Source organism: Stigmatopora nigra, chromosome 11 (genome assembly GCF_051989575.1).
Source record: "Stigmatopora nigra isolate UIUO_SnigA chromosome 11, RoL_Snig_1.1, whole genome shotgun sequence".
NCBI lineage: Eukaryota > Metazoa > Chordata > Actinopteri > Syngnathiformes > Syngnathidae > Stigmatopora > Stigmatopora nigra.
Window position 1 is genome coordinate 2,671,905 of NC_135518.1, and position 25,262 is coordinate 2,697,166.

General features: G+C 42.8%; 2 protein-coding genes across 2 annotated transcripts in view; one reads left to right on the top strand and one right to left on the bottom strand.

The window, feature by feature from the left end:
* Nucleotides 1-22,826, bottom strand: part of gdap2 (ganglioside induced differentiation associated protein 2) — a 29,599-nt gene extending 6,773 nt beyond the window's left edge. Inside the window, exons 1-11 of the mRNA XM_077728278.1 lie at nucleotides 22,664-22,826; nucleotides 21,922-22,127; nucleotides 18,527-18,666; nucleotides 18,273-18,426; nucleotides 16,474-16,562; nucleotides 13,275-13,351; nucleotides 13,037-13,196; nucleotides 10,912-11,062; nucleotides 9,084-9,160; nucleotides 8,595-8,671; nucleotides 7,055-7,194 (exon numbers count right to left, since the gene is read on the bottom strand). Of these exons, the coding sequence (XP_077584404.1) occupies nucleotides 7,055-7,194; nucleotides 8,595-8,671; nucleotides 9,084-9,160; nucleotides 10,912-11,062; nucleotides 13,037-13,196; nucleotides 13,275-13,351; nucleotides 16,474-16,562; nucleotides 18,273-18,426; nucleotides 18,527-18,666; nucleotides 21,922-22,115 (1,259 nt within the window). The 5' untranslated portion in view covers nucleotides 22,116-22,127; nucleotides 22,664-22,826. The remainder of the gene's footprint in view (nucleotides 1-7,054; nucleotides 7,195-8,594; nucleotides 8,672-9,083; nucleotides 9,161-10,911; nucleotides 11,063-13,036; nucleotides 13,197-13,274; nucleotides 13,352-16,473; nucleotides 16,563-18,272; nucleotides 18,427-18,526; nucleotides 18,667-21,921; nucleotides 22,128-22,663) is intronic.
* The window catches only part of LOC144204342 (inactive dipeptidyl peptidase 10-like), a 56,884-nt gene continuing 53,577 nt past the window's right edge, over nucleotides 21,956-25,262 (top strand). The window contains exon 1 of the mRNA XM_077728277.1: nucleotides 21,956-22,260. The gene's annotated coding sequence lies outside the window, so the exon portion shown is untranslated. The remainder of the gene's footprint in view (nucleotides 22,261-25,262) is intronic.

Below are 25,262 nucleotides of genomic sequence, written 5' to 3' on the forward strand. Positions count from 1 at the left end.
ATATAATTTGTTACTACAAAGCCTGTCAGGGAGAGGCCATTGCCTTATTTTAGAAAGTTAGGTTAAAAGAAATGGCCCTTTGCCTCCATCTTCTGGAGAATTTAGCTTATTGCAAGGTCTTCCAGTCAAAAGCGTTTCAACATTGTATTTATGAACTATAATTACAGTAATACCTCGACATACGAGTGCCCCGGCATACGAGCAATTTGAGATACGCGTACAATTTTTAGCAAATATTCATCTTGAGATAAGATACAAATTTTGATATACGAGCATAGAACGGACATGAGGCTGCTCATAAGATCTTCAAGGGCACCCATAGAACGGACATGAGGCTGCTCATAAGATCTTCAAGGGCACCGTCTCTCTACCTGCAACTCCTGGTTAGTCAGTGAAAATGGCGCAGCAATCACTAATACGAGAGGAGAACATACTACTTCTCTTTGGCAAGTGGTAGTGCGTTTTCCTAATACGAGGACATTTGTGTGCATCATTTTCGGAATATTTTGAAGGGAAGACAAAAGCAAACAACCCTGGATAGGTTGCATCTGAATGTCAGGGTGGAGGCGGGGCCAATAGAGCCAAGAGCCAGAAGAAAGCATACCTGTCAACTTGTACATTTTATACGTATTTTATATGTTTTTTTACCATTTCAAATCATGTACGCCGTACACCGACTTTTGTACGGTGAAAAATAAAATAAAAAAAATCACCAATATTTATGAAAACCGATCTCAACAAGACCGTTTTGGCTGAACTCCAGATAGTCTCGTAGGCTGGTAGCCAACGACGCTACGGAAGGGAACAAGCACAGCCTCTTCGTGGCCCCTTCCATTCAACCAGACCTCTGGGCGAATGTACTTCGTCAGGCGCGCACCCCACGACTCGGACCATCGGCCCGGTCAGGGAGCTGGCGCCACCGAGACCTTGGAGTATCCCCCCCTCACCTTTTTGAGATGGGGGGCCTGGTATCCGGCACTGGCCTCCCGCCTCCTCCTCCTTGCCGGAGATATCGAAACGAACCCGGGACCTGACGGAGATTGCCACCACTGCCACCGTCCGATCCGTTGCGGCCAACCTCCGCTCCATTGCTCCGCCCCTTCCTGCCCCGCCCTATGCCACAAACAGTCGGCCTGCAGCGGCCTCTCCCGGCGGTTGCAGACCGGCCCTTGGAGGTGCGTGGCCCACGGAGGCCAACCTCCCTGCCCCCCCCCCTTCGGGAGGGCGGATTTGTTGCTCCTGCAACAAGGCATTCAAGACTGGGATCCGCTTCCTTGCATGCGCGGAAACCAGCTGTGGAGCGATGACCCACCGCGGAAGGCGCTGCCGTGGAGACACCCCCGAGGCGTCTCCATGGAGATGCCCACTGCACAGGCCCCGAATCGAGACAGTCGCCGGCCGCAGTGCGGCCGGCCTTGCAGTCCAACCCCTGTCTGACTCCCAGCACAAAGTGAAATGCACCAGCTGCCAGCGTACCATCGCCAAGACGACCCAGCCCCTCACCTGTCGAGTCTGCAGAGCCCCCTACCACCGGTCCTGCTCAGGCACTACCCGTGATGCTGCGGCAACTATGAGGCCATCTGACACCTGGTCCTGCCCACAATGTGCCACCACCCCGACACCAGTTACCTCCCAACCCCAACCCAACCCCCCAAACCCCCTCCTACCCTTCCCAAAACCAAAGACGGACATCCCCGACGTAGCCAAGAGATCCACGCTGCGCATCATGCAGTGGAATGCTGACGGCGTGAAGACAAAGTCTGCCGAGCTGGAAAAGCGGATGGTCGAAGGCAAGTACGACATTTGCTTGATCCAGGAAAGCAAGCTGCGGGCCAAAGACTCCACCCCGACCTTCCCGGGGTATGCTGTCGTCCGTGCCGACTGCCCCAAAGACCAACCTGGGGGCGGACTCATGACCCTGATCAAAGACGACCTCTCCTTCATGAACCTGGGCGCCTCCCTGCGGGGCCTCCTGGAGTCGTCCACGATCAAGGTACGTGTGACCCGGCACCGCTGGCTGACAGTGCACAACCTCTACGCACCCCCATGCCGAGATCCGGGACCAAATTCCGAACTGGACCTCACCTGGATTGGGGCGAACACCGACGTGATCATCGGCGGTGACCTAAACGCCCACTCCGGCCTCTGGGACTACAACCAGCCAAGCGACAAGCGTGGGGCCGACATCGAGGACTGGCTGCTGAGGAACTCCATCACACTCTTTAACAACGGGTCGGCAACAAGGGTGAACCGAAGCACCGGCGGGCTTAGCACACCCGACCTCACCTTTGCCCACCCGCGGCTCGCCAACCATGCCGAATGGACTGTTGATGAGGACCTTGGGTCCGACCACCTACCCCTGTCCATCTCAGTGGCCTGTGTCGTCCGCCCGTCGTGCCCGCCCCTACCAACGGCACGGTGGAACCACAAAGACGTCGACTGGGCAACCTTCACTCAAGACGTAGAAGATGCAGTACTGAGTTTTGGAACCAACACGCCCCCGCCGCTGTCCAACCGCCTCTCCCGCTTCACGACCCTGTTGAAGGAGGTGGGGAAGCGCGTCGTTGGCAAATCCCGGAGAGGCAAGACGAGCAATACCTGGATGTCGGCTGACGTGAGATCTGCTATCAAAGACCGCAATCGCCTACGCCGCTCCATAAGCACCCACAGAGAAGACTGGCTGGCCGCTTGCAGGAAAGTGAACTCACTCACCCGGTCGGCCAAGGAAGCAAAGTGGGCTGCCCTATTGGAGGAGCTGGAGTTCAACCCGGACACCAGCAAAACGTGGCGTTTGATCCGCTCCCTCAGCGGATCACCCGATAACTGCGCGCTCACTGAGTCCTTGCAACACAACGGCCGCCTCTACACCACCAATGTGGGGAAAGCCGATGTTTTTGCAAAGCACTATGCCGCAGTGTGCAGACTCTCCTTCTCCAAAGAAGAACGACACCGCATCCGAGAAGCGAAGCAACGGCTGGATGCCCCATCAGCTGACGGCGAGAGCTGCGCGGATTTCAGCGAGCGGGAGCTCAAAACTGCGATCCACCAGATGCGACCGACGGGCGCCCCAGGTCCGGACGATATCCCCCCATCCTTCATCAAGGCGCTGGGACCTGCGGCCAGGCGGGAACTCCTGGGAATCTTCAATGAATCCTTCAGATCCGGTTCCTGCCCGCAGGCATGGAGAGAGGCAACCATCCTACCTCTCAGGAAGACTGGCAAACCTGCCAGTGACATCTCTTCCTATCGTCCAATCAGCCTGACCTCGTGCGTGGTGAAGACACTCGAGAGAATCATCCACAACCGAGTGTACAACGAGGCAGAAACCGGAGGCTGGATCTGCAGAGAGCAGGCGGGCTTCCGCAAACTGAGGAGCTGCGAAGACCAGATCCTCCACGTCACGCAGACCATTAGCGACGGCTTCCAACGGAAAAAACCGCTCCGCGGAGTGATGGCCCTGCTGGACTACAGCAAAGCCTACGACCGTGTCTGGAAGGAGGATCTCCTCCTGACGGCGCTGGACGTAGGCATGCCAGCCCAAACTGCCCGGTGGCTAAAGAGCTTCCTCTCCGACCGCCGAGCTAGGGTCCTAATAAACGGGGAGCGGGGAAAGTCCGTTCCACTGCGCCAAGGCCTCCCCCAAGGCTCTGTCCTTGCACCCCTCCTCTTCGTGTTATACATCAACAACCTCCGAAGAGTCATCCCAGCAGGGGTCGACATCGCGCTTTATGCCGACGATGTTGCCCTGCTGGCACAGAGTACACGCAAGGAAGACGCTGAGGCGGCGATCCAGAACGCAGTCGGAGCTGTCTGTGAGTGGAGCTGCAAAAAGAAGATGAAGTTGAACGCCTCGAAGAGTGAGGTCACTTTCTTCTCAACCGACCCAAGGGAGGCTTCCTGGACCCCGTCCGTCAATGTGGGAACAACGAGCCTGCGCTTCAACCCCACCCCTAAATTCCTTGGGGTAAAGCTCGACAGGTGCCTGAGTTTCGGGCCACACGTGAAGGCCGTCACCAAGACAGTGGCTTCCCGAAACCGCATCCTTGCCTCTCTGACCACAAAAGACTGGGGTTGGCAGAAAAACAGCCTACGCTCTGTCCACCTCGCCCTTCAGCGGAGCGTCATGGACTATGCCGCCCCAGCATGGCAACCCTTCCTGTCGCGGTCCCGACTCGACGACCTTGGTCGCGCCCAGAACAGTGCCCTGCGCATCGTGACGGGCCAACTGAGGACTACACCAGTCGAGGCGCTGCAGTTAGAAGCGGGCGTGTGCTCCTACTCCTCGCGAGTAAACCAACTAGCAGCCATCCCCTTTGAAAAAGCCCTCCGCCTTCCTCCTGATCACCCTCGGCACGAACTTGCTACTAAGACAGTCGTGCACCGTCTCCAGCGTTCCAGCTGGCGCAAGACCGCGTCGGGAATTATGTCCGCCCTCCCCCCCGCCCTGTCCAACCAACGAGAGGTCCTCCCGCCCCCCATCGAGTGCCCATGGGTGAACGACACCGATCTCTGGACGGTCTCTGCAACCCTTGGGAGTACCACAAAACTCGATCCCGTGCCAGTCCTTCGGGAACGTGCCATCTCCGCCATCCGTGCAGTCGCACCAGAGGTCACCATCTACACCGACGGCTCGGCTACCGATGGAACAAGGGCCGGCGGGGTGGCAATGATCGTCACCACTGGAGATCCGGCAGACCCAATCACCACGCACTCAAAGCCGATGCGTGGGGCCCCTTTCACTTCCTCCTTCGAGGAAGAGAAGGCGGCCATGACGATGGCCCTGCAATGGCTAACTGACACGGACATAGCTGGTGACGTCGCAGTGTGCTCGGACAGTCAATCACTACTGACTGCCATCGCCAGCCACTCGCCCGACACCGGCGAAATCCGTCGTCTGCTGAACCAGCGCAGGGCTCGGACAGCCCTCCTGTGGACCCCAGGTCACTGCGGGTTGCCTGGGAACGAGATGGCAGACGCCCTAGCGAAGGAAGCCGCCTCCTCCAAGGTCGACGAGCCACGACCAATCTCATTCGCCCCAGCCAAGGCAGCCATCAGACGACTAATTCGCGACAATCCACCTAGACCGGATCATCGCGCAGCGGTCGTCTACCCAAAATATAACTGGCGCCTAGACTGTGCGCGCGTGAAGAACCGGAGCGACGCGGTTCTCATCGCCCGCCTCCGCTCGGGCCACCACCCAAGCCTGAGAGCTTACCGTCACCTTCTCAACCCCACCCTCGACCCAACCTGCCCCCTCTGCCGGGAAGAGACGCAAGACCTTGAACATTGGCTCCAGCGTTGCCCCGGCCTTTCTTCCCTCCGCCTCCAGATCTTCGGTGTCGCCTCACCCCCCCTGGACGTGCTGGTGACTGAGCCGTCGAAGGTGCTAGCGCTAGCCAGGCGTACCCTATGTTAGGGCCACCTGGGCGCTGCCTCTACAACAACAACAACAACAACGACGCTACGGTCATCGATCATTACTATGGTCACGGTATACCAGCAAAAATTATCCTCAATCGTATGTATTCTTTTTAGCCATGCGTACAGCAATATCGATCAAGGATGACATGCGCATGCGTAGATATACATAGAGTAAATATCGTGGAAGCAAGCATGGAGGAGCCACCTAGTAAGAAACGAGTTACTGCGAGTAAACATGTGTCGTACGGTGTTTGTAAGTTTTTTGGGGGGTTTGTACGGGGAATCATAATAACTTATAAGGGCATTTATCGGCAGAGGTCGACAGGAATGAGAAAGGTATAAAGATGTAAAACAAAATTAAGTTTAGAGCAAGGTTGAATTAAACTTATTTTTGAGTGTTTCTCCATCACAATCCGAATTCATTTCAAATAGTTTGTTATGTTACGAGCGTGGTGCCGTGCAAAAAGTCCGCCCCCCTCGCTCTCTCTCTCCGCCTCAAAATCCGTCTAATTTTAGTACTATTAACCCATTGGTTTTTTGTTACTTGGTTAATAGATGGCAAATTAGAACAAATAATGCTTTTCCAATCCAATATCCTGTTTTTGGTGTGTTTTTCCAAAGGGTTGGAAAGAATTAATTTGTTTTTAGTTCATTTCTATGGGGAACGTTCATTTGAGTTACGAGAAAATCGACATACGAGCATCTTGAGGTACCACTGTACCTCTATCAGCAGGTGTACAGATGATGTCAGTTATGGTTTTGTATGTTTGTGTTCAAGATAATTTAATCAAAGAAGGGATTGTGATCAAAACTTGTGCGATTTGTTAAGTAAAACATTCCTTTTCTGAACCGCTTATCCTCATGATGGGGTGCTGGAACCTATCCTAGCCGACTTCGGGCACTAGGTCGGAGACACCCTGGATTGGTGGCCAGCCAATTGCAGGGCACGGGCCATCACTAATGCGATAAAACGATAATGATAATTATTGTGAAATAATTTTTGTCAACAATAATATTGATGAAAATTTGATAAATTTAAGCTTTAATTACAACACCCCATAACCAGGGAGAACATGGCGCTGTTGCGAGATGAACGCTAGTTCCCGACCGACACTCAGGAGAAGAGAAGGCTAACGAGGAATGTGATTTTAGCATGTTAGCAATAGAGGACAATAACACGGCCAAATAAGCGATTATGTGATACAAGACAACACCGTGCTGACCCAATAAAAGATTCAAGTGAATTTTCCCTGGCATTTTCTATCTTTTTTTTGTGGTCAGTCAGAGCATGTTTAACTAGGATTAGATGGCAGCGCCCTAGGTGAAATAGCTGTCCCCTGAGCGAGCAGTGACAGAAAAGTTTTTTTCTTCTAGAATTTCATTCATAGACGTCAAAATAAATTTTCAGATACGTGCATGTCGTGTTTTTATCCGCATATAAGCCATACCCTCGATTCAGTCATTTTTTTGGTCCGCCAAAAGCGGCTTATGAGTGTAAATACGGTACATTTGTGTATGTATCAAATATTAAAGTGGAGATAAAAAAATAATTTCAGAGGGTGAAAAAGACTTTCATGGCAACATTTGACGGTATAGCCAATATTATTATTATTTTTTTACACTACACACTCACTTGGCATCGACTGTGTCGTGGAGGTTCTTAAGAAATTCTGCATCCAGGTGGTTGTGTTCACCTGTCAGTGTGTGGAAGTAAACCATCACATATTCCTTTACAGCAATGTGATCCATCACATGGATGAAATAAAGCAGAGCCTGGATGGACAAACAAAATTTGCACAATTACTAAAGGACTGATTAATAGTATACATATTGTATTGAATTTTTGGAATCTTACACCAATGGGCAGGCTTTGGAAGTTAGGTAAAGAACCCAAAAACATTACCTTCTGTTCCAATTTATAATTTGGGCCCCAAATTTGAACCTTTATCCAATTAATATACAGTATTCTAAAAAAAATATGTTTGTGATTCTCAACCATTAGTAATAGAGTAGCTGCCAGATTTGATCCGATTCCTCTGAAAATAGAATGTACTTTTTTGACAAAAAGTAAAACTAGCCAAAAAATAAACAATGAAATTGGGTGGGGCATGGCAGGTATTTCCTTGCGCTAGGGTATAAATTCAATTTTTGGGGGGAAATTTTATTTGATAAACATTCTATTGTTTAAAAGATATTGAGCTAATATTTATCATTTTGGCAAGTTGGCCTGATTTCAATTATTATTCCACTGAGAGAATTTTAAAATTTTAGAAAATAAATAATCCTCCATTATTTTTACACCAATCCTGGGAAGAAAACATAATTGGGCCCAATTTATCCAATTCATCAGATTAAGAGATCACTAATATTAAAGTTTGACTTTCCTCAAAGAGTGATAACTGAGACAACTGACTGTGACACCAACGTTTTTGTCCAAGGTAAAACAACCAATGTAGTCCAAGAATTTAAATAGCTATGAATCACCCTTGACTCACAACTTGTCTTTGAATTACAGATAAAAAAAACATAAGAGAATTAAATCTAATTTGTCCAGTTACAAAAAAATCCAAATGCCGAGTCTGCAAAACTGTATTTTGACGCAATGATCATATCACACATGACTTACTGCTGAACAAGTTGATCATCTGCCTGCAAGAGAACACTAAAACCAACTACAGAACTGGTAAGATCCTGTTAAATATCCTGATGATTACAAAATCCTCCACCAGAAAGCTCCTCGTCTGATGCAAAAATGTGTAAAAAAAATTCCAACAGATCAACAAAGGAGCTAGCTCTAGAGGGGATGGTGTAGTTCCCTTCAGAAGGAGTGCATTTAGCCAAAGCACATTCGCTGTTTGTGCCTCAAATACTTGGAAGTCAATAAATACCAAGTACCATACATGAAATTTGTATTTAGTTCAGTTCTATGAAAAATGTTGATTTGAGATACGAGTAAATCGACATATGATCTCAGTCCCGGAACGCATTAACGCATATCTCAAGGTAGGACTGTACTGTCCCTCTTATTAAATAACTTATCAAACACCACAAAGGTAGACCGACCTGGTCCCCCACTGTGAAGCTGACACGCTAATCACTCAGCCGTCGTGCCTTCCACTCAATATATTGCTCCGTTATAAAAAATAAAAATTATAGTAACAAGAAAGTGGAACCTTCTCGACGTCAATAACAGTTACTGGAATGTTTCTTCCCACCGCAACCATCACCGTCCTTCCACACATGTCCACACCTAAAAAGACAAAGAGGTTTACGTGTACGCGCGAACACATTATAGCCACAAAGTATAGATACTACTTATGAAAAAGTTTCCAAGAGATAACCTGACATGAAAGTTCGTTCTGACAGACATAGATTATACTGGACATATCAGTAACATAGTTTTTTCAAAAATTGATTATATTATTGAATGAGGGGAATAATGGTTTAGTATCCATTCATTTATTACAGAATCTTTATTTCACCAAACAAAATGAGGCCCCTCATGTACCACAACGTACACCAAGGATGTACTCTTTCATGACGGTACAAGCTTTTTGTGTCCTGGTGTTATATAAATAACTTCCAAAGAATGCTCCGCAACACTACTTCCTTGAGATACTTTGCCACTGATGTAAATCTGTTGTGTTAAACACAGTATATACCTGTCTGATATAATGCTTTCAGTGCAGCAATGTCTGACAGGTCCTCTGCTCTGGCTCGGCACAACCAGCGGTTGTAGCTAGAAATGGGAAACATGGGACCGTACCAATTAGCTTTGCAAGTTAACTGTTCAAACAACCAGCCCAAAATTATCACTCCATCCAAACAGGTAATATACAGTTTTATTATATACTAAAAATACTGAATTGAATGTATGTGCTGTTCTCGTTATATATACAATACAAATGTTGCAATATGGCACACAATTTGAGAATTTAGTATATTTGCTCTCAAAATTTGTGCAAATGCTTTGTCTCTAAAAATCGCCAATACTTTTATTTATGCTGCGGTATTCGTATTTATTCATTTAATGCTGTTTTCGGCTGGATTTAATAATTTTAGTGCATTTTGGGGGTTTTCGCCATTGACGTCCATGGCTGTCTTTTACCAGGGAAATCACTACCCTGGACTCAGTTTAAAATTCCAAAGAGCTCCAGTATCTGTATTTAATCATTAAATGCCGTTTCTCGCGTGATTTTAGCACACTATATTATAAAAAAACAAAATATTCCTGAATACTCTTGTCTTGGGAATTATTCAGGAATATTTTTATGAATCAGCAGCACCATATTTGAACTTGTAGTAGTTGTTTAATTGATAACTCTTTGGGGTTTGAGATACGAAGAAACGTATACCTATTAAATATATTTTAATTTTAAAGAATTTCTTAATATTTTAGGAAATATATTCAAAATGATTTGCTGAGAACCTTAATTCAAAGATTATTCTCAATGTGTTCTATTCTGGTGTAAATTACAGTATCAACTGTTATAACTCGTTATTATAGTACTCATTGTGTTCTATTCTGGAGTAAATTACAGTATCTACTGTTATAACTCCTTTCCTTGTTTGGCCGTGAATAAATGTCCTTGTTATTCTAAACGAATGTTGTTATCTGTAACTTGATATTCAAAATGAATGTTGTTATCTGTAACTTGATATTCAAAATGAATGTTGTTATCTGGAACTTGTTATTCCAAATGAATGTTAACAGTAACGGGCCGTATATGGCCGGGGGCCGAGGTTGAAAAACTTGTACACACACACGACCGGGGGTGGGGCGAGCGCGTCGGCTAAATGTTCATCGGCTAGATAGTCGGTCGGCCAAATAGTCGTTCGGGTAGTTCTACGTTCGGCTAGATCGTCTATCGGTGAGTTGGCTGACGGCCAGATGTCAGTCGGCCAAATGTCTTCCGGCATGTAGACCGGCCATGTTTTTTCCCCACAGCCATCAGGACTGTGAACTTGCGTTAGCACGACACACAATCCATTCTGTGCAAGAACGTCGGGGTGTGCCAAATTGTGCAATATGTTAGAATTTACTTTGCCAGGATGTGACTTTTTAAACTTTTATATTACTTATTTATGGGTTTTTTTTGCTGGCAAAATGCTCTGTGGGGTAGCATCACCAATTTCGTTATACGCAGCTGTGTATGATGACAATAAAGGCTTTTGATTTGATTGATTTGATTTTGCACTGAAATAAGGGTCAAGACATTATACCCATTCACAACGCAAGATGCCAGAATGCCATATATCTTTAAAGTGAATGCTTAACACTTTGATGGTTAATGCAGTACAGTGGATTGGTTAATTTATATTTCAAAATTTAGAAGCCATTTATTTACAAGTGTTATTGTATTTTAGTTTACATATTTAAATGTTCTTTATTTACACTGACGGTTTGTGATCTACCAGCTGCTTGTAAGTGATGTATTGGGCATTGTGTGATAGTAGCTGTAACAGTTTTATTGTGGCTGGTGCGCTTACTTCCTCTGGTGCTGCTTTTGCATGGTAACTTCCGACATGTGACCCTGTAAAATCAGTTTGCGTTGCTTGTCCACATCGCCCTCCATGCGGGCAAAGGCGTGATTGCCCACCTGACCCAGATCTGATTCCAAATTGTCGTCCTCTGAATCAGCTGTTCCAAAACCAGACATTTAATAGCTGATTAATTAATGTACTCGGCAGTGATTCACAAGAAAATTACGCCTCGCACCACCTCAAATAATACTTGGCAATATTCTTAATTATCTCAGAATAGTTTCTGTGAAAATACATTGCCCTATTTTTTCAATGATGAAAGAATTGCAATTTAGAATTGTTTGGGACCAGAATCGAAACCTAAACAATCATTGGATTGTGACAGCCCCTTTAATTGGAAAACAACAATGCTTCTCTACTTGTTTGACATTAAAAAATTGTATAGACATTGTTGATGTAATAAAAAGACAGAACTATTAGGTACAAAACTTCTTGTGACAAACCATGGGAAACTCAAATCCCGTAATTGATATGCAACGGTGCCACTACTTTCGAACGTCGCTACTTACAAAATACGCAGTCTAGGAAAAGCCTCAGTGGGGAAAAATGTGCTACAAATCATGAAATAAATTCAAGTTACAAAACAAAAATCCCCAAAACATAAATACACACATTTTATTTTCTAATTGCCACGATAGAGTTGCTCTCCCTTTGGATCTCCCAAAACCTTGCTGGCCTTCTATTGGTTATCTCCCAACAGCCTGCTGGCATTTCAGTGGCTAGGAGGGAGCCGGATTTCCAAAATGCTTTTGTGTGTCTTCGCCCCTTGTTTGTCAGGGAGCTTTAACATGCTGTTTCTTGACTTTTCCTTAACTGTTCAAAGAGACGTTATTCTTTAATGATTATTTTGGGTGTCAAGAAAGTTACGTTTTTTTGGTTCATAATTTTGAGTTCTTAGGTTGCGTGTGGGTGTTCCTATGTTGTGTCAGTTTGTCTCTTCCACTTTTACCCAGGTACTCGCCCTACAACAACAGTAGAAACTGTTTTACCTGTGTTTGCTATTTATTTTTATAACTCAATAATTTTTCTCTTTTGTGCGTTTTTCCACATTTTCATGCAGAACTAGTGCACTTGGATTATTTATAAATGGTTTAATTGAGACCATGAAGGACCGTGGAACTAATGATAGCATTTGGAAGTTAACAGCGTTTCTACTCACAAAAAAATAAGAAAATAATTTAAAGTAGAGGTATCACAGTATAAACTACTTTCACACCAGAAAAATACAGCCTATTTTTCTGAATTTCCTGTATTGCTTTTTCTGTGAAAGGCGCAAAAAATACACAAAAAGCTGGCATTTAAGTTAACTAGCTGAGGTCTGTATTCATAAAATGTTACCTGATTTTACTTGTCAAAGTGGGCAAATTTGCGTGCGTGATTTAAATCTCTTTGTACTTATATTGTACTTGAATACTGAATAAAACCAATAAAGGCATTCAATTCAATAAGTGCTAAAGTTTGCAGTATAACACTTAAAAACTGACGTATGTATGATAAGTTCTCAACCGCTTGTATTGTAAAATGCGGAAAAGTATATGTAATCTGTTTGTTAGGACAGACATGGGCAAACTACGGGCCGCGGGCAACATCCGGACCGATGGGCCTGTTAATCCGGCCTGCTAGGCCTTTTAATCTTAATCTTTTTACTCCCAAAATGGCGCCGTCACACGGGAAGCCAGTGGCAGTAGCTCTGTCCACTCTTATTTGTTTTTCGTGTTTTACTGCCCCTCTATCTTTTTAAATTACATTTTAATATTTCTTAGCACATTCCTTTTTATTTATACTTTTTACTTTAATGATGAGTGATGAGTATGTTAACGCTTTAGTCTTTTTTTCAGTTTCTGTTTCATATGTACTGTTAACGGATGTAGTTATTTTTTATATGTATCGTATCTTGTGCTGACCCGGCCGATCTGTCAAATTTTTAAAGTCAATGTGACCCCCGGGCCGAAAAGTTCGCCCACCCCTGGGTTAGGATGTGGGATGAACTATGATGCATACCTATTACTGTTTAATAATGGATTCAATTGTTAACTAAAATGAGAACAACAGTGAATGAAAAATATTTCACCTTCCAGGCTTCCTGGTTTCTCTGCAATTCGAATCTGCCTCTCGGGCACAACGGGCTCACCATCCGCGTTTCCGATGTCGGCCGGTACAAGGGGCAGGCACAACCTCTCCTCCTCCTCGGAGCGAGGATAGTAGAGCGGAAGGAATTTCATGTACACCGCCTTAAGAATGTTGTACACAAACAACATGTAGGAGGTCTCTTATAAAACACGTTATAAATGCAACAAAATCAGACAAACCTTCTCTGTGTCAGACACAGAAAATACTACTGCCTCTATACTGCTTCCATGCTTCTCCAGGAATCTACGGACAGTTCCTGTGGACATAGAGTAAATCTAAGAAGACATAAAAGCCCTCTTAAAGTGTCAACTTCATATGATTAACATACATCTTTGTGTAAATGAGAAGTGCAAGTTGATGACGAATGTGGTAAGGAAGTGAAGAACCCTGTACAGGCAGATGTGAACAGCTGGATACATTGACATCAATACAGCTTGACGAAGCATGGAAAGCAGCGTTGGAAAATTTACGCTAGGTACCAGCTAGCTACTATTTGCGAATGGATTGTGGCCTGTATACATCGACATCAACACAGCTTTACAAAGGGTGGCAGGCAGCGTCGGGCTAGTTACGCTAGCTACCATTTGCGAAAGGATTGTGGCCTGTATACATAGACATACATCAACAGCATGACAAAGAATGGAAAACATCGCTGGAAAAGTTAGGCGTTTTCAATGGACAGTTGTTGAATTAGGACACAGAAAATGAGGACTTTGATGAATTTGTGGGTGATGATGATGTGAGTACATTGTAAAATGGCTAAATAAAGTACAACCGAACTCAGTTTTGCTTCTATTCCTTTTTAAAAATGTGTGTTAGCATGTGAGTGTAGCGTGCATTTGGTGCATGTAGCAACAAATTAATGTGTTCGCCGTCATCCTGGGTGTATTGACAAAACTATCTATCCCAGCAGTCGCTGTTTCCATAGCCAGCGCTATTGCGGTCCGATATCCATCCATATATATGCCATGCGCTAAAAATATGATGCGCCGTAGTCGTGAAAATGCGGTGTCTTTTTAAATGCAAAATATCTAATTATTCAATTCGAAAAAAAGAAATAAGTATATCTTTACGAGAACCTGATGACAGAAATTATTTTTTTTACCAGAAATTAAAAATGTGGCGGCCATACTGCTTCTAATGTCAAAATATCTAAATTTTTTCGATGGTTCATATTACTGCAATAGTAGTTGTCTCTTTCGAAGAAGAAATAAAAAAGGAAAAAAAATCTAAGCGGAAAAAGGAAGTCACGTGAGCAGTGCTGACATAGTAAACATTATGTATCAAGGCTACTCGCATCTGGCCAGTCAGAGCACAGCAAGATGGCGGCCTTCTGAGTGAGCAATGGCAGGACCAAGTAAGTGAGTTTTTTGACGTTTGATGAAAGATATTTAGCCTATTCTCGAAAAGCATTCATAGCCGTTAAAATACATTTTGTTTTGTTTATTCTTTGTCTATTTTGAAATAAATAATAAACACAATGTCTTGCGTTATGTTGTTTTGTCTCTGTTTGCAGTTTGGTGCATGTCAAGTCTACTTTGTGCACATATCAGCCATTCCCTTGATTCAGGTATCTTTTTTTAGTTACAAATACAGTATATAAGGTTATATAAGAGAAAATACAGTACCTCAGGTGATCAAATGGAAAAGAATATGACTCCAGGAGAAAAAAATGTAGTTTGATATATATTTGGTGTCATAATATTGGCTCTATTTATAATTGTAGTGATGCAAATGACAGTTTCTGTTGTATGAAAACTGCTCAAAATGACCTTTTTTATACATGACACAATGAATGGAAATGTCAATAATGATATTGCGGAGGTGGTTGAGTTGTAGCTTGATTACAAGATCTTTGAAGTATTTCTTGTTTATTTTGACTCTCCCTTGATTGTTTTGGAGGTGGTTTTATATTAGTAAGAAATTGTGAGAATCTTCAATTTTGCCCAGCTCCTGGATCACCAATTTCAAAAACAACAACCATATGGGGATGTGTAGAATACATCAGTATATGTGCTTCTTTCAATCCCAAACTAGAAGGTTGGAAAATGTTGTTTTACTGATGACAGCACTACAATGTGGCCGAAAAGCTTTAGCTCCACTGCGTGTTTTGCAGAGGAGACCTTTCTCATCCAATTTCACCGCTTGTTCTTCTATTGACACATACGTACTCCGAAAGCCATTCCATCCGAAAAGACTCAAATTTCTTTTTTACTCTGGGTGATTGAGTGGATCTGCCACAGGTTAGTCACTTCGCCATGATAAAGGCTTGGCAGTAGCTCCACCGAACCGTTAGTTATATGCTAACCTGTAAAACACATGCACCTACTCATAACGCGTAACTAACGCAGCCAATCAATGTCATTAACATTTACCGATGCAGCAGAAGTAAACACGTGACATGAACCGCATCATATCATTGGATGGACCGTGTAAGTCATAATTTTATCCGTAATTACCGTTTGTTGTCCTTTGTCAGTGAGAGGCTACCACTTTCCGAATTGTGTTGCAAAATGGCAAAAAACTAATTTTATATGTTTATTTTTTTTACAATTCAGGTTGGATTTTATTTTGTGCGCTGCATGTTTGCTGCGTCCAGAGAACAGGAGAGTAGTGCGCAGCTTAGAGGGAACATTGTCAGAGGGAACAGTCAGTTTTTTTACTCAAACTTTTTTCCCACAAAAAGCAGCACAACTTACCTTCCATTTCCCAGTCTTACTCATCCAATCACAAATCACTCATACAATTTAATTTCTTATGAGAGGAATCATCAAACTCTCACAATAATCTACATAAACACCAGGGGTGTGTATTACCTTATATCTGGCAATAAGATTCATATCAGGATTCACAGGTCACAATTTGATGCGATCCTGATTAATCCCGATACTACATTTTAAGATGATTATCGCACTTTGTAGATCACCATCATAAAAACTAATAAAAATAGAAATAACGGTACTTATGAATATATTTCTGAAACCTCCTAAAGCACTAAAGTAAACATGTTTATGTATGAACATATAGCCTCCATTGCATAATAATCCGTTTAGTGCAAACCAGAATATATTAAAATAATGAATAAAATAAACTATCCAATAAATTTCATACCACGTCACAATTGTGTCTCATTTGTTGTTGATTCAAGGAGTTTTAAGTCTATATCTTTATGTTTGAAGCCTGAAATGTGGCAAAAAGGTTGAAAAGGTTCAAGGGGGTATACTTGCGCAAGGCACTGGATATATACATACAAGTAAACAGAGTAATTCATTGAATGAACAGTCATTTCCCATTGACTTGCACTTAGGATACAAAATATCGGAATTCCGATCCTAGCATTAAATTGTATAGAAATGCTTTGATTTCATCTACACTTACTGAATGCGATGTGTGTGGCGTCCTCCAGGGGGTATCCTCGTTTGGCTGTGTTGACCACACTGAAACCAATTGATGCCATCGACTGTTCCCTTGTTTTAACAAGACAATCACATGTCAGTAGCATTGAAGTTTCATAAGCTTTTTAACCTGTAGTACGGGGATCAACGACACACATTTTTTGGAATTTACTTACTCCTTTGGCCTAATACTTTCAATTTTACATTCCGAATTGTCGCACGATAAAAACGCGGCCCGACTATTACTCTTTGTCATACCCTATCCCAGAATTGTAGCATTCAATTACGTCTTCGGTTTTAACTTTGCAGAGCCACACATCATGGGACTTGGTATTGGCTCTGTTGAACATTGTATTTAAATTTGTTATAATAATGACTACTTTTTTATTATGTTGGTTGCCAGATATCGATTCCCATTTTTATTCATTTGAAAAAAATAATGGACTCCAATTTGGAATAACCTGTAACCAACTTTTTAATTACCGTACTTACCGCACTATAAGTGCTAAATATGGATCCGTATATAATATGTATATTGTTCGGAGTCTAGCTTTGAATGCTCTGTTGACGCCAACATCTAGCGACTAGAGCTCTTTTTTAAATCCACCCTGAATAATGGCGGACACTGAATTAGAGTGCTCGCCGTCATTCCAGGTAGATTGACAAAAGAACTATAAACTACTTCTATGGAGGAAATGCGCTGCTTGGCATACTGTCGGGAGCTGTTGCAGCTCAATATTGATCCATGTCTTATATAAAAGCATCTTTGAGTGTGTGTGTGTGTTTGATCCCTATGGACTCTAAACATCTGACCCGATTTTCATGAAAATTCAGTTATACTTTATGCATCAGGGAGTGTGATAGGCTAGGTTTTGTGTCGAAGAACCCTCGATAAGTATCGAAAATTAATAATCAGAGAAAGAAAAAAAATCTGGTTTTCAAAGAAATTGTCCCGTTCACACCAAATCCGACACACGTTTGTAAGTTCCCGTCCTAAGTGTTAATCAGGATTTTCAAGAACATTGGTCTGTTAACAGCAAAAAAAAAAAAAAGATAAAATAAAAAACAGACATTTCAACTACGACCGAACTGCCAATTTGACCTCCACAAACTTTTGGGCCAAGCCGCTCAATGTTTAATTTCACTGCTTCGGTCCCAAAAAGCAAACATAAAATGACAACCCTTTAATAAATGAATCTTTGTCTGTGTGTGCGTGAGTGTGTATTGTCTGTCTGTTCGTTCCCAATGGACTCTAAAAGGGCTAAGCCAATTTATCTGTAAAACGTTAGAAATTTTGAACAGTATTGATTGGCGGCTTACGCACCTACTTTGACCCCACATATGCAAACGAACACTACTCCCGAGCCTCACTCAATGCCCGGCTCATCTTCGTGTGTAATATATACATAGTTCCTAATCTAGCTTTGAATGCTCGGTTGACGCCGACATCTAGCAGCTGGAATTCTTCAGTAAATCCACCCCGAATGACGGCGAGCACCGAATGAGATTGCTCGTCGTCATTTCGGGTGGATTGACCAAACGGATTGGTATTTGTTTTCTCATATAATTTTTGGGAAAAGAAAAAAAGTAGCCCTAGATATTTTGTGTATTAACCGAAAATGCACAATACATTTTCTTCATTATTCCAATTAAAAGTTTGTCATTTGAAACTGCAAAACAAGGCATTCTCCATTGTTTGATTATTTGGAAAGATTTGAAAGAAAAAACAAATCACATCTTATCACATCAAAATTAATAACCAGAATTGATTGGTGCTCTTACGTGGCAATCTGCAGGATGTTTCTGTAACAGCTGTAGAGGGAGCTCTCTGCTGCTGTTCGGTACTTGGCTTTGTACTTTGGTCCAACTGTGTGTATGATGAACCTCGCTGCCAGGTTGAAGCCTTTGGTAAGCTTTGCCTCCCCTGTGCGACATCCTGCACAGGTATCACGTGAAATAGTCATACAGAAACTTAACTTGCAGTCACAAGTTGTTAGATAATTAAAAAAAAAAAAACATAAAAATGTGTTTTGCACCTTTAAGTTTGAGCAGTTCGTCTTTTAGCTCAGGTCCTGCCAGCTGATGTATGCGTTCGGAGACAGGGTTCTTGTCATTAAGGAGTTCATTGCTGGTGTTAGTGATGGCAGTACAATTCAGCAGCGCCACATCTCCATTACTGTAGATAAGATAGATCTGTAGATGTAGATAGATTTGTCTGTGCAAATGTTGGGGTTTCAAGGTATAGTGGTACCTCTACTTACGAATGATTATACAGTAATACCTTGACATACGAGTGCCCCGACATACGAGGAGAATACGAGCAAATGTATGCCCTGAGATAAGAGTCAAATTTGGCATATAAGCATATGATGCGGCCGCTAGGTGGTCCTTTTCAAGCTCTGCAGTGATGTTCATGACAAGAGGCAAGGGCTTCTTTTAACATAGATAAAGGAGAAACCGTTAGCAGAATCTGCGAGGACTTGAAAGAAAAGTAAACAGCTGAGAAAGGGGAAACTTCGACGCCAGCCGAATCTTTCAAAGCGAGTCATGGCTGGTTTGATAACCCAGATACGCCAGCGGCTGGTTTGATAACCCAGATACGCCAGCGGCTAGCATAACCCAGGTACCCAAGCGGCTAGCATAACATACGCTAGCCTAGTTTCATGCAAGCGGCTTTTATGAGGAAGGGTAAAATATACCCGCAAGTGAGACTGCGCCCTATCACACGGTGCGTTTTATAGTTATGAAAATACGTTTTTTTGTTGTCGTGTACATACGTTTACGCAGCTGCCACTGGCAATTCCACCCCTGTTGGAAAGTGTATTAGCACTTATTTATTTTGGCTTGATAAATAATTTGAAGAAAGCATTTAGGGCAGGGGTGGCCAACCCGCGGCTCCCGAGCCGCATGCGGCTCTTTGCCCGGTTTCATGCGGCTCTTACGTCCATATCAAAGTTTGTATTTGTGTTTGATTTTTATTTGCGTGTGCGCTTCGCTTGAGTTCAATACGGTATTTTCGTCCAATGCGGATGTGCTTGGGATGAAAATACCTCAAAGTTTCCCAGTAGGAGCAAGGTCATTTGAGTAAACGTTTTTAACAGAGTGGGAGAGCTCCCGTGAACCAGAAGCGACAATGAACGGTGTCGCGCACACAAAAAGTATCCCAAAGATCGAGCGTCGGCTGAAAAAGCCACACCCCCTGCGAGGCAGACCAATGGCGAGAGTGCTCAGCCGGGAGCAGCCAATAGCAGAGCGAGGTGTACACCCACGTGGTGGGCGCGCTAGTTAAAAGCCATTCATAATAAATGACAGCTCACAAGGAGCGAATGTTGCGCAAAAATAGGCTCTGATTTTATGACAGAAGTCCCACTAAGTAACATGCATAGTAAAAGAAAAACGCTATTGTAAATTATTATATTTTTGTTTGTGGACTTGGTTGAACTGAGAGTTTGTCTGTGTGAGACAGTGCACACAATGTTCATTGTTGATAATGACTGGCCTGTGCTGTTAGTACTGTAGGAGTCAATTTATGTCATTACTATGCTGGTGTGTGACATTTACAATAAATCTGTGTGATGTGGCTCTTTGCGGTAACACAGTAAAAAAAGTGGCTCTTTGCGGTAACACAGTAAAAAAATGTGGCTCTTGGTCTCTGACTGGTTGGCCACCCCTGATTTAGGGGGTAGTGTTAAAGCTTGTTGAACGAATTATGCTAATTCAATGTAAAATATGCCTCTACTTATGATAGATTCCAAGTTACAAAACAACTTCTGGAACGAATAAATATGGTAACGAGAGGTACCACTGTCTAAACCTAGACAGAGTGAGCAAAGCTGATGTTGTACATAATATGCTGCTTTTGTCTGTTCTCTATAAATTTTATAGAATATAAATGAATTAAATAAAACACAATGTAATCTTAAATTTCCTGCAGCTCTCGCAACAACACAAAAGTGCCAATTTCTGCTCTTGGGAGCTCTAAAATGCCTGGCCTGATGTACAAAATGTATTGCCTGGCACTTGTCTGCCTGGTCAATCTCCCCTCGCTTGTAAGGAATGTGAGCGATCCTTATTAGCAAACACAAGAAAGTTGCTACTACAAAGAGATGCTTACGTTGATTAAGCATTAGATACATCATGTGCTCTTTAAGAGGAATTAGGATGTGGATTTACTCCACAGAACACAATCCAGTATTTGTTTGAGAAGAGTTGATGGGAAACAAGTTTAAACAGCAATTACTCCATCCGAACACTTGCTGTATATTTATTAATTAATTAATTAATTTTACATACCACTTATCTTCACAAGGGTGGTGAGGGTGCTGGAGCCTATGCAGCTAAATACGGGCACTAGCTGGGGGACAGTGAAAATTGGTGGCCGGTCATTTGGAGGGCCCAAAGAGACAGACAACCGGCACACGGTCTACTTGCCGAAGGACACTTAGCCGACTGACGTCCGGCCGAGGGCCAACTCGCCGAGGGGGAATCTGGCCGAACGTAGACTTAGCCGAACATAGAATTAGCCGAACGTAGAATTAGCCGAACGTAGAATTAGCCGACCGACTCACCAGCCGAAGCACGTTGTGCCGACGCGCTCGCCCCGCCCCCGGTTGTGTGTGTACATGTTTTTCAACCTCCGTCCGCGGGCTTTTTACGGTCGGTTACAGATAATAACATTCATTTAGAATAACAAGGGCATCTGTTAAAAAAAAAACGGGGGAGAAACGAACTTTCCGACATCGTGGAAAAAACATCCTGAAAATGAAAAGTGTTCACGAGTCGTGCCCACTTTGATAACGTTTTACTAGTGCATTTTAGAAACATTATTAAAAGTCGTCAAAGGCAAAGGGTATGTTTTTTTTGTCAACTAGCACTGCAGAAGCAGATAAGGACCAGTCGTGACTTATAAATTGGGTGTAAAATTAAATTTTAAAGAAATCATAAAACGGTAATGTTTTTTGTTCATGATTGTTGTTTTAAAATCTAAATGCTGTGTTTATTAAATGTGTGTTCATGTTTGTGTGTTGTCTCTATGTTGCATCTTGTAACTTTGTCTTGTTCTGATGCGTTTCAACATGGGTAGATTTTGTATATAGACATGTTAGTCATTTTGTGACATTAATAAATAATGTTTTGGTCATTTTTTGTCATTTTTCTCACATTTTTATTACAAAATCGGGACATATTGAGCAATTTCAAAGTGTTTAGTTGGTAGTTGTGCGAGGACTATGGAACAAATTCACATATAAAGTACTGCTCTAGTTACAAAATTTTCATGTTACGAAAAAAGTTCTGGAACCAATTAATTTTGTAAGTAGAGGTATGACTGTACCTCCTAAATTTCACTGTGCTCAGTCCACGAATAAGAAAAGGAACACTAAATGATAATGCACACCAACAAAAAACATACAATATAATAATTAAAACTCACAAAAGGATGATTTTGCGGTTGATATCTGGTCTGAACGGGAAGGGAGAGGGGAAAGACTGCTGGCTAATCAGGCTATCACTCAGATCCTGAGGAATGCATTCGCCATTCTCTTTCAGCTGCTGCTGCCACGTGGGGAGGGTCTGGATGTCCACAAACTGGGAGCGAGCACCCAGGGGATCCATCCCCTCGGGCATTCCAGGTTTCAGCTTTCACAATAAATAATAATTACATATACATATAGCAAGTTGATGAGTCACCCCCACCTCAAAACGCAAGCGTGCGCAGGCATACAGACCACCAACTGGAGATAATTGATTTGTCAGGTCACGGGAGTTCCACGTAAGACCCTCTTTTAATGTATTTCTCATGCTTAGGTTCTGTCTCTGCATACTATGTTTACATTTAACAAATAACCCACCGAAAACCCATGTAACCAAATCACTGCAAACATCACCAAAAGCAACATTTACAAAAGAAACATTTAGCCATTACTTAATTGTACCGTATGCTTTGCTGAGATAATGATGTATATCTTATAAGCAGGGCCTTTTCTTGCGAAAGATCTCAAAATGTTCTTTCATGTTTGTTCTTTGCTTTTTGCCACAACTATCACGTATTAATACCAATAATAACTTTGCATGTCCTCTCGATTGAACAAGTTTCTGATCATTAGACGATTTGCTAGTATACACTTGCAAGAGAATCTTGGCAACTTTTAAAATAACAGGTTAGCGTTCCTCACCGGATCTCGTAACCAAATGTAGATGAGTTGTCCACATCAAATGTTAAGATAACTCAGGACTCCAATTTAGGTAATGCTCTTAATGAACCTTTTCCCCTCAGATAGCCGTCATGCTAGGTAGCCGTCACATCAGTGTAATTTAAAGTAGTCGGAAACCTCAAACCTACATCTGGTTTTTACTTTCATACCTGTCAACCTCGAACCATTTGTGATCTTACCAAATTTTGTTTTCGCCCTTACATATATGTATAAATACATGGAAAATCTTACCACTTTACTTTTTTGTAAAAAATCACGAACAACAAGTGAAAATGAAAGTAAACATAAACAAGGGAACAGGAAACGGAAATCACATGGTGAAAGTGTTACAAAACGAAATGTTTATCATGATCTTTTTTTTTTTAGCCAATCAGAGGCGCCGGTACATATATCACTTGGCAGACATGCGTTTCCGGGAAGAAACAATGGCGGATGGTGAAAAATGGCTAGAAAGTGCCTTAATTTATTTTTTTTTCTCAAAATCACCGTTTAGCGTACCATTTTCATGTGTACAGCGTACCAATATAAAAATGGGCTTTCAGTTGTACCAATTACGGCGAGAACGTACCAGTTGACAGGTATGTACTTTCAAAGTAAAATCTTATCTGCTTCTCAAACATAATCTCGTGGATGTTAACGACACTTTACAATAATGTATACGAAACCTATACAACAATTTATATAACTGTCTATTCAGTTTATTTATTTTTGTTATTGGTTGACGATCATCATCAAATCAAAGTCACGACTCGCGAAACAATACAATCTACTTTTATTTTGTAAACGAACAGTTTTCGTGTTTCCGTTTTATCTACTACAATGACACAGTCCACAACTCTCATAACTGCGAGTCAGCTGAGTAACATGTCACTCGCGTTCGGGGAAGTGGATGATTTTTCTTTTTCTCTCAATGCTGCCTTCTTGAAATATTGTTAAAAAGCGGAACTTAATACATCTCTCACAGCAAGTCTTTTTAGATTTGAACCACTGATATTTATTAAAAAAAAACAGTACTATACTGTTTGATATTCTACTCTGGGCAAAAGAATGTCAATAGGAAATCACCAATGACATTAATCGATTTAAAATGTCCAATTTTGAGAGAATGGCCGATTAAAAACATAGTGGTGAAACGTATGAATTATTTTATTTGCTTGATTTATTTTATTGTTCTCATTCTCATAGCCTAGTTGTTGTGGGGCGGCCTGCCGGCCCTGACTTGTTTTGCACGTCAGCCTCACAGCTCTGGGGTCCTGTGTTCGAATCCAGGTCGCATGCCTGTCAACTTATACATTGTTTCCTCCCACATTCTATAAACATGCATGGTAGGCTGATTGGACACTAAATTGCCCCGTAGATATTGGTTTCGGAGTGAATGGTTGTCCGTCTCCTCCTGTCCTGCTGGTCAGCGATTCAGAGTGTCCAGCAGCCTCGCAACCCTAATGAGGATAATGCAATCAAAAAAATGAATGAATAGTTGTTGTGATAATCCACTAATGAGCTCAAAATCGATGTTAAACACTTAGTGATTTTTCTGCAACAAGCGAAAAACGACAACCGCCAAATGGAAAAAACATAGAGCACGCCTGATTTTTATAACATATGCATATGTGTACACTATGCCCTGATTAACTTCAATATACGATTTGAGTCAGAATGGAGGCATCGACCAGTCTAATCTGTTATTAGACAGCAAATAGCATCTCCTTAAGAGAGCATATGACACAGGGTTAAAAAAGTAATTGCGATCGAGCAGTGTGTAGGCGTCCTCTTGTCACGCCAGCTTTATGGGCGTACCTACAGCGTAAATCCCTCATTTTGCTGTTTTGCTTAGTTTTATTCTTATCGGTTAGCACTCGCTTGGTGTCCTCAGAAAATGATGTTGTTGCCGTGTTCCGAATGTAAAACGCATGGAATATTCATTTACCGTATTTACCATATTTTCACGACTATAAGGTGCACATAAAAGTCTTACATTTTCTCCAAAATAGACAGAGCGCCTTATAATCCAGTGCGATTCATATACAGACCAATACTAAAATTGTTAGAAAATTGTGGGTTTAGCGTGCATTTGGTGCAATATAAGAATACAATTCATATTTCACGACCTGCTCCTGGATTAAGGACTTTTTTGGTCAACCGACCCCACAACACAAAGCTTGGTCAACACCTCTGTCCAGCCACACACTCAGCACAGGCTTTCCCTAGGGCTGTGTTCTGAGTCCACTACTTTACTCGCTCTACAGACATGACTGCAGACACACAAACCTTGGGAACATCATTGTGAAATTTGCAGATGACACAACGGGGGTGGGGATGAACACAGAAAGAGATGAGATGAGGTCCTTAGACTGAACGAATGGAGCTCTCTGAATAACTTGGCGCTAAACATTTTTAAAACCAGAGAACTCCTGCACTTGCAACCGAACAAGTCTACCTGTGCCCCCTCTAGATCAATGGCACATATGTGGAGCGAGTGGAGACTTTCAAATTCCTGGGCGTCCATACCTCTGGTGACCTCACTTGGGCAGCAAGCACCACAGCACTCATCAAGAAACTG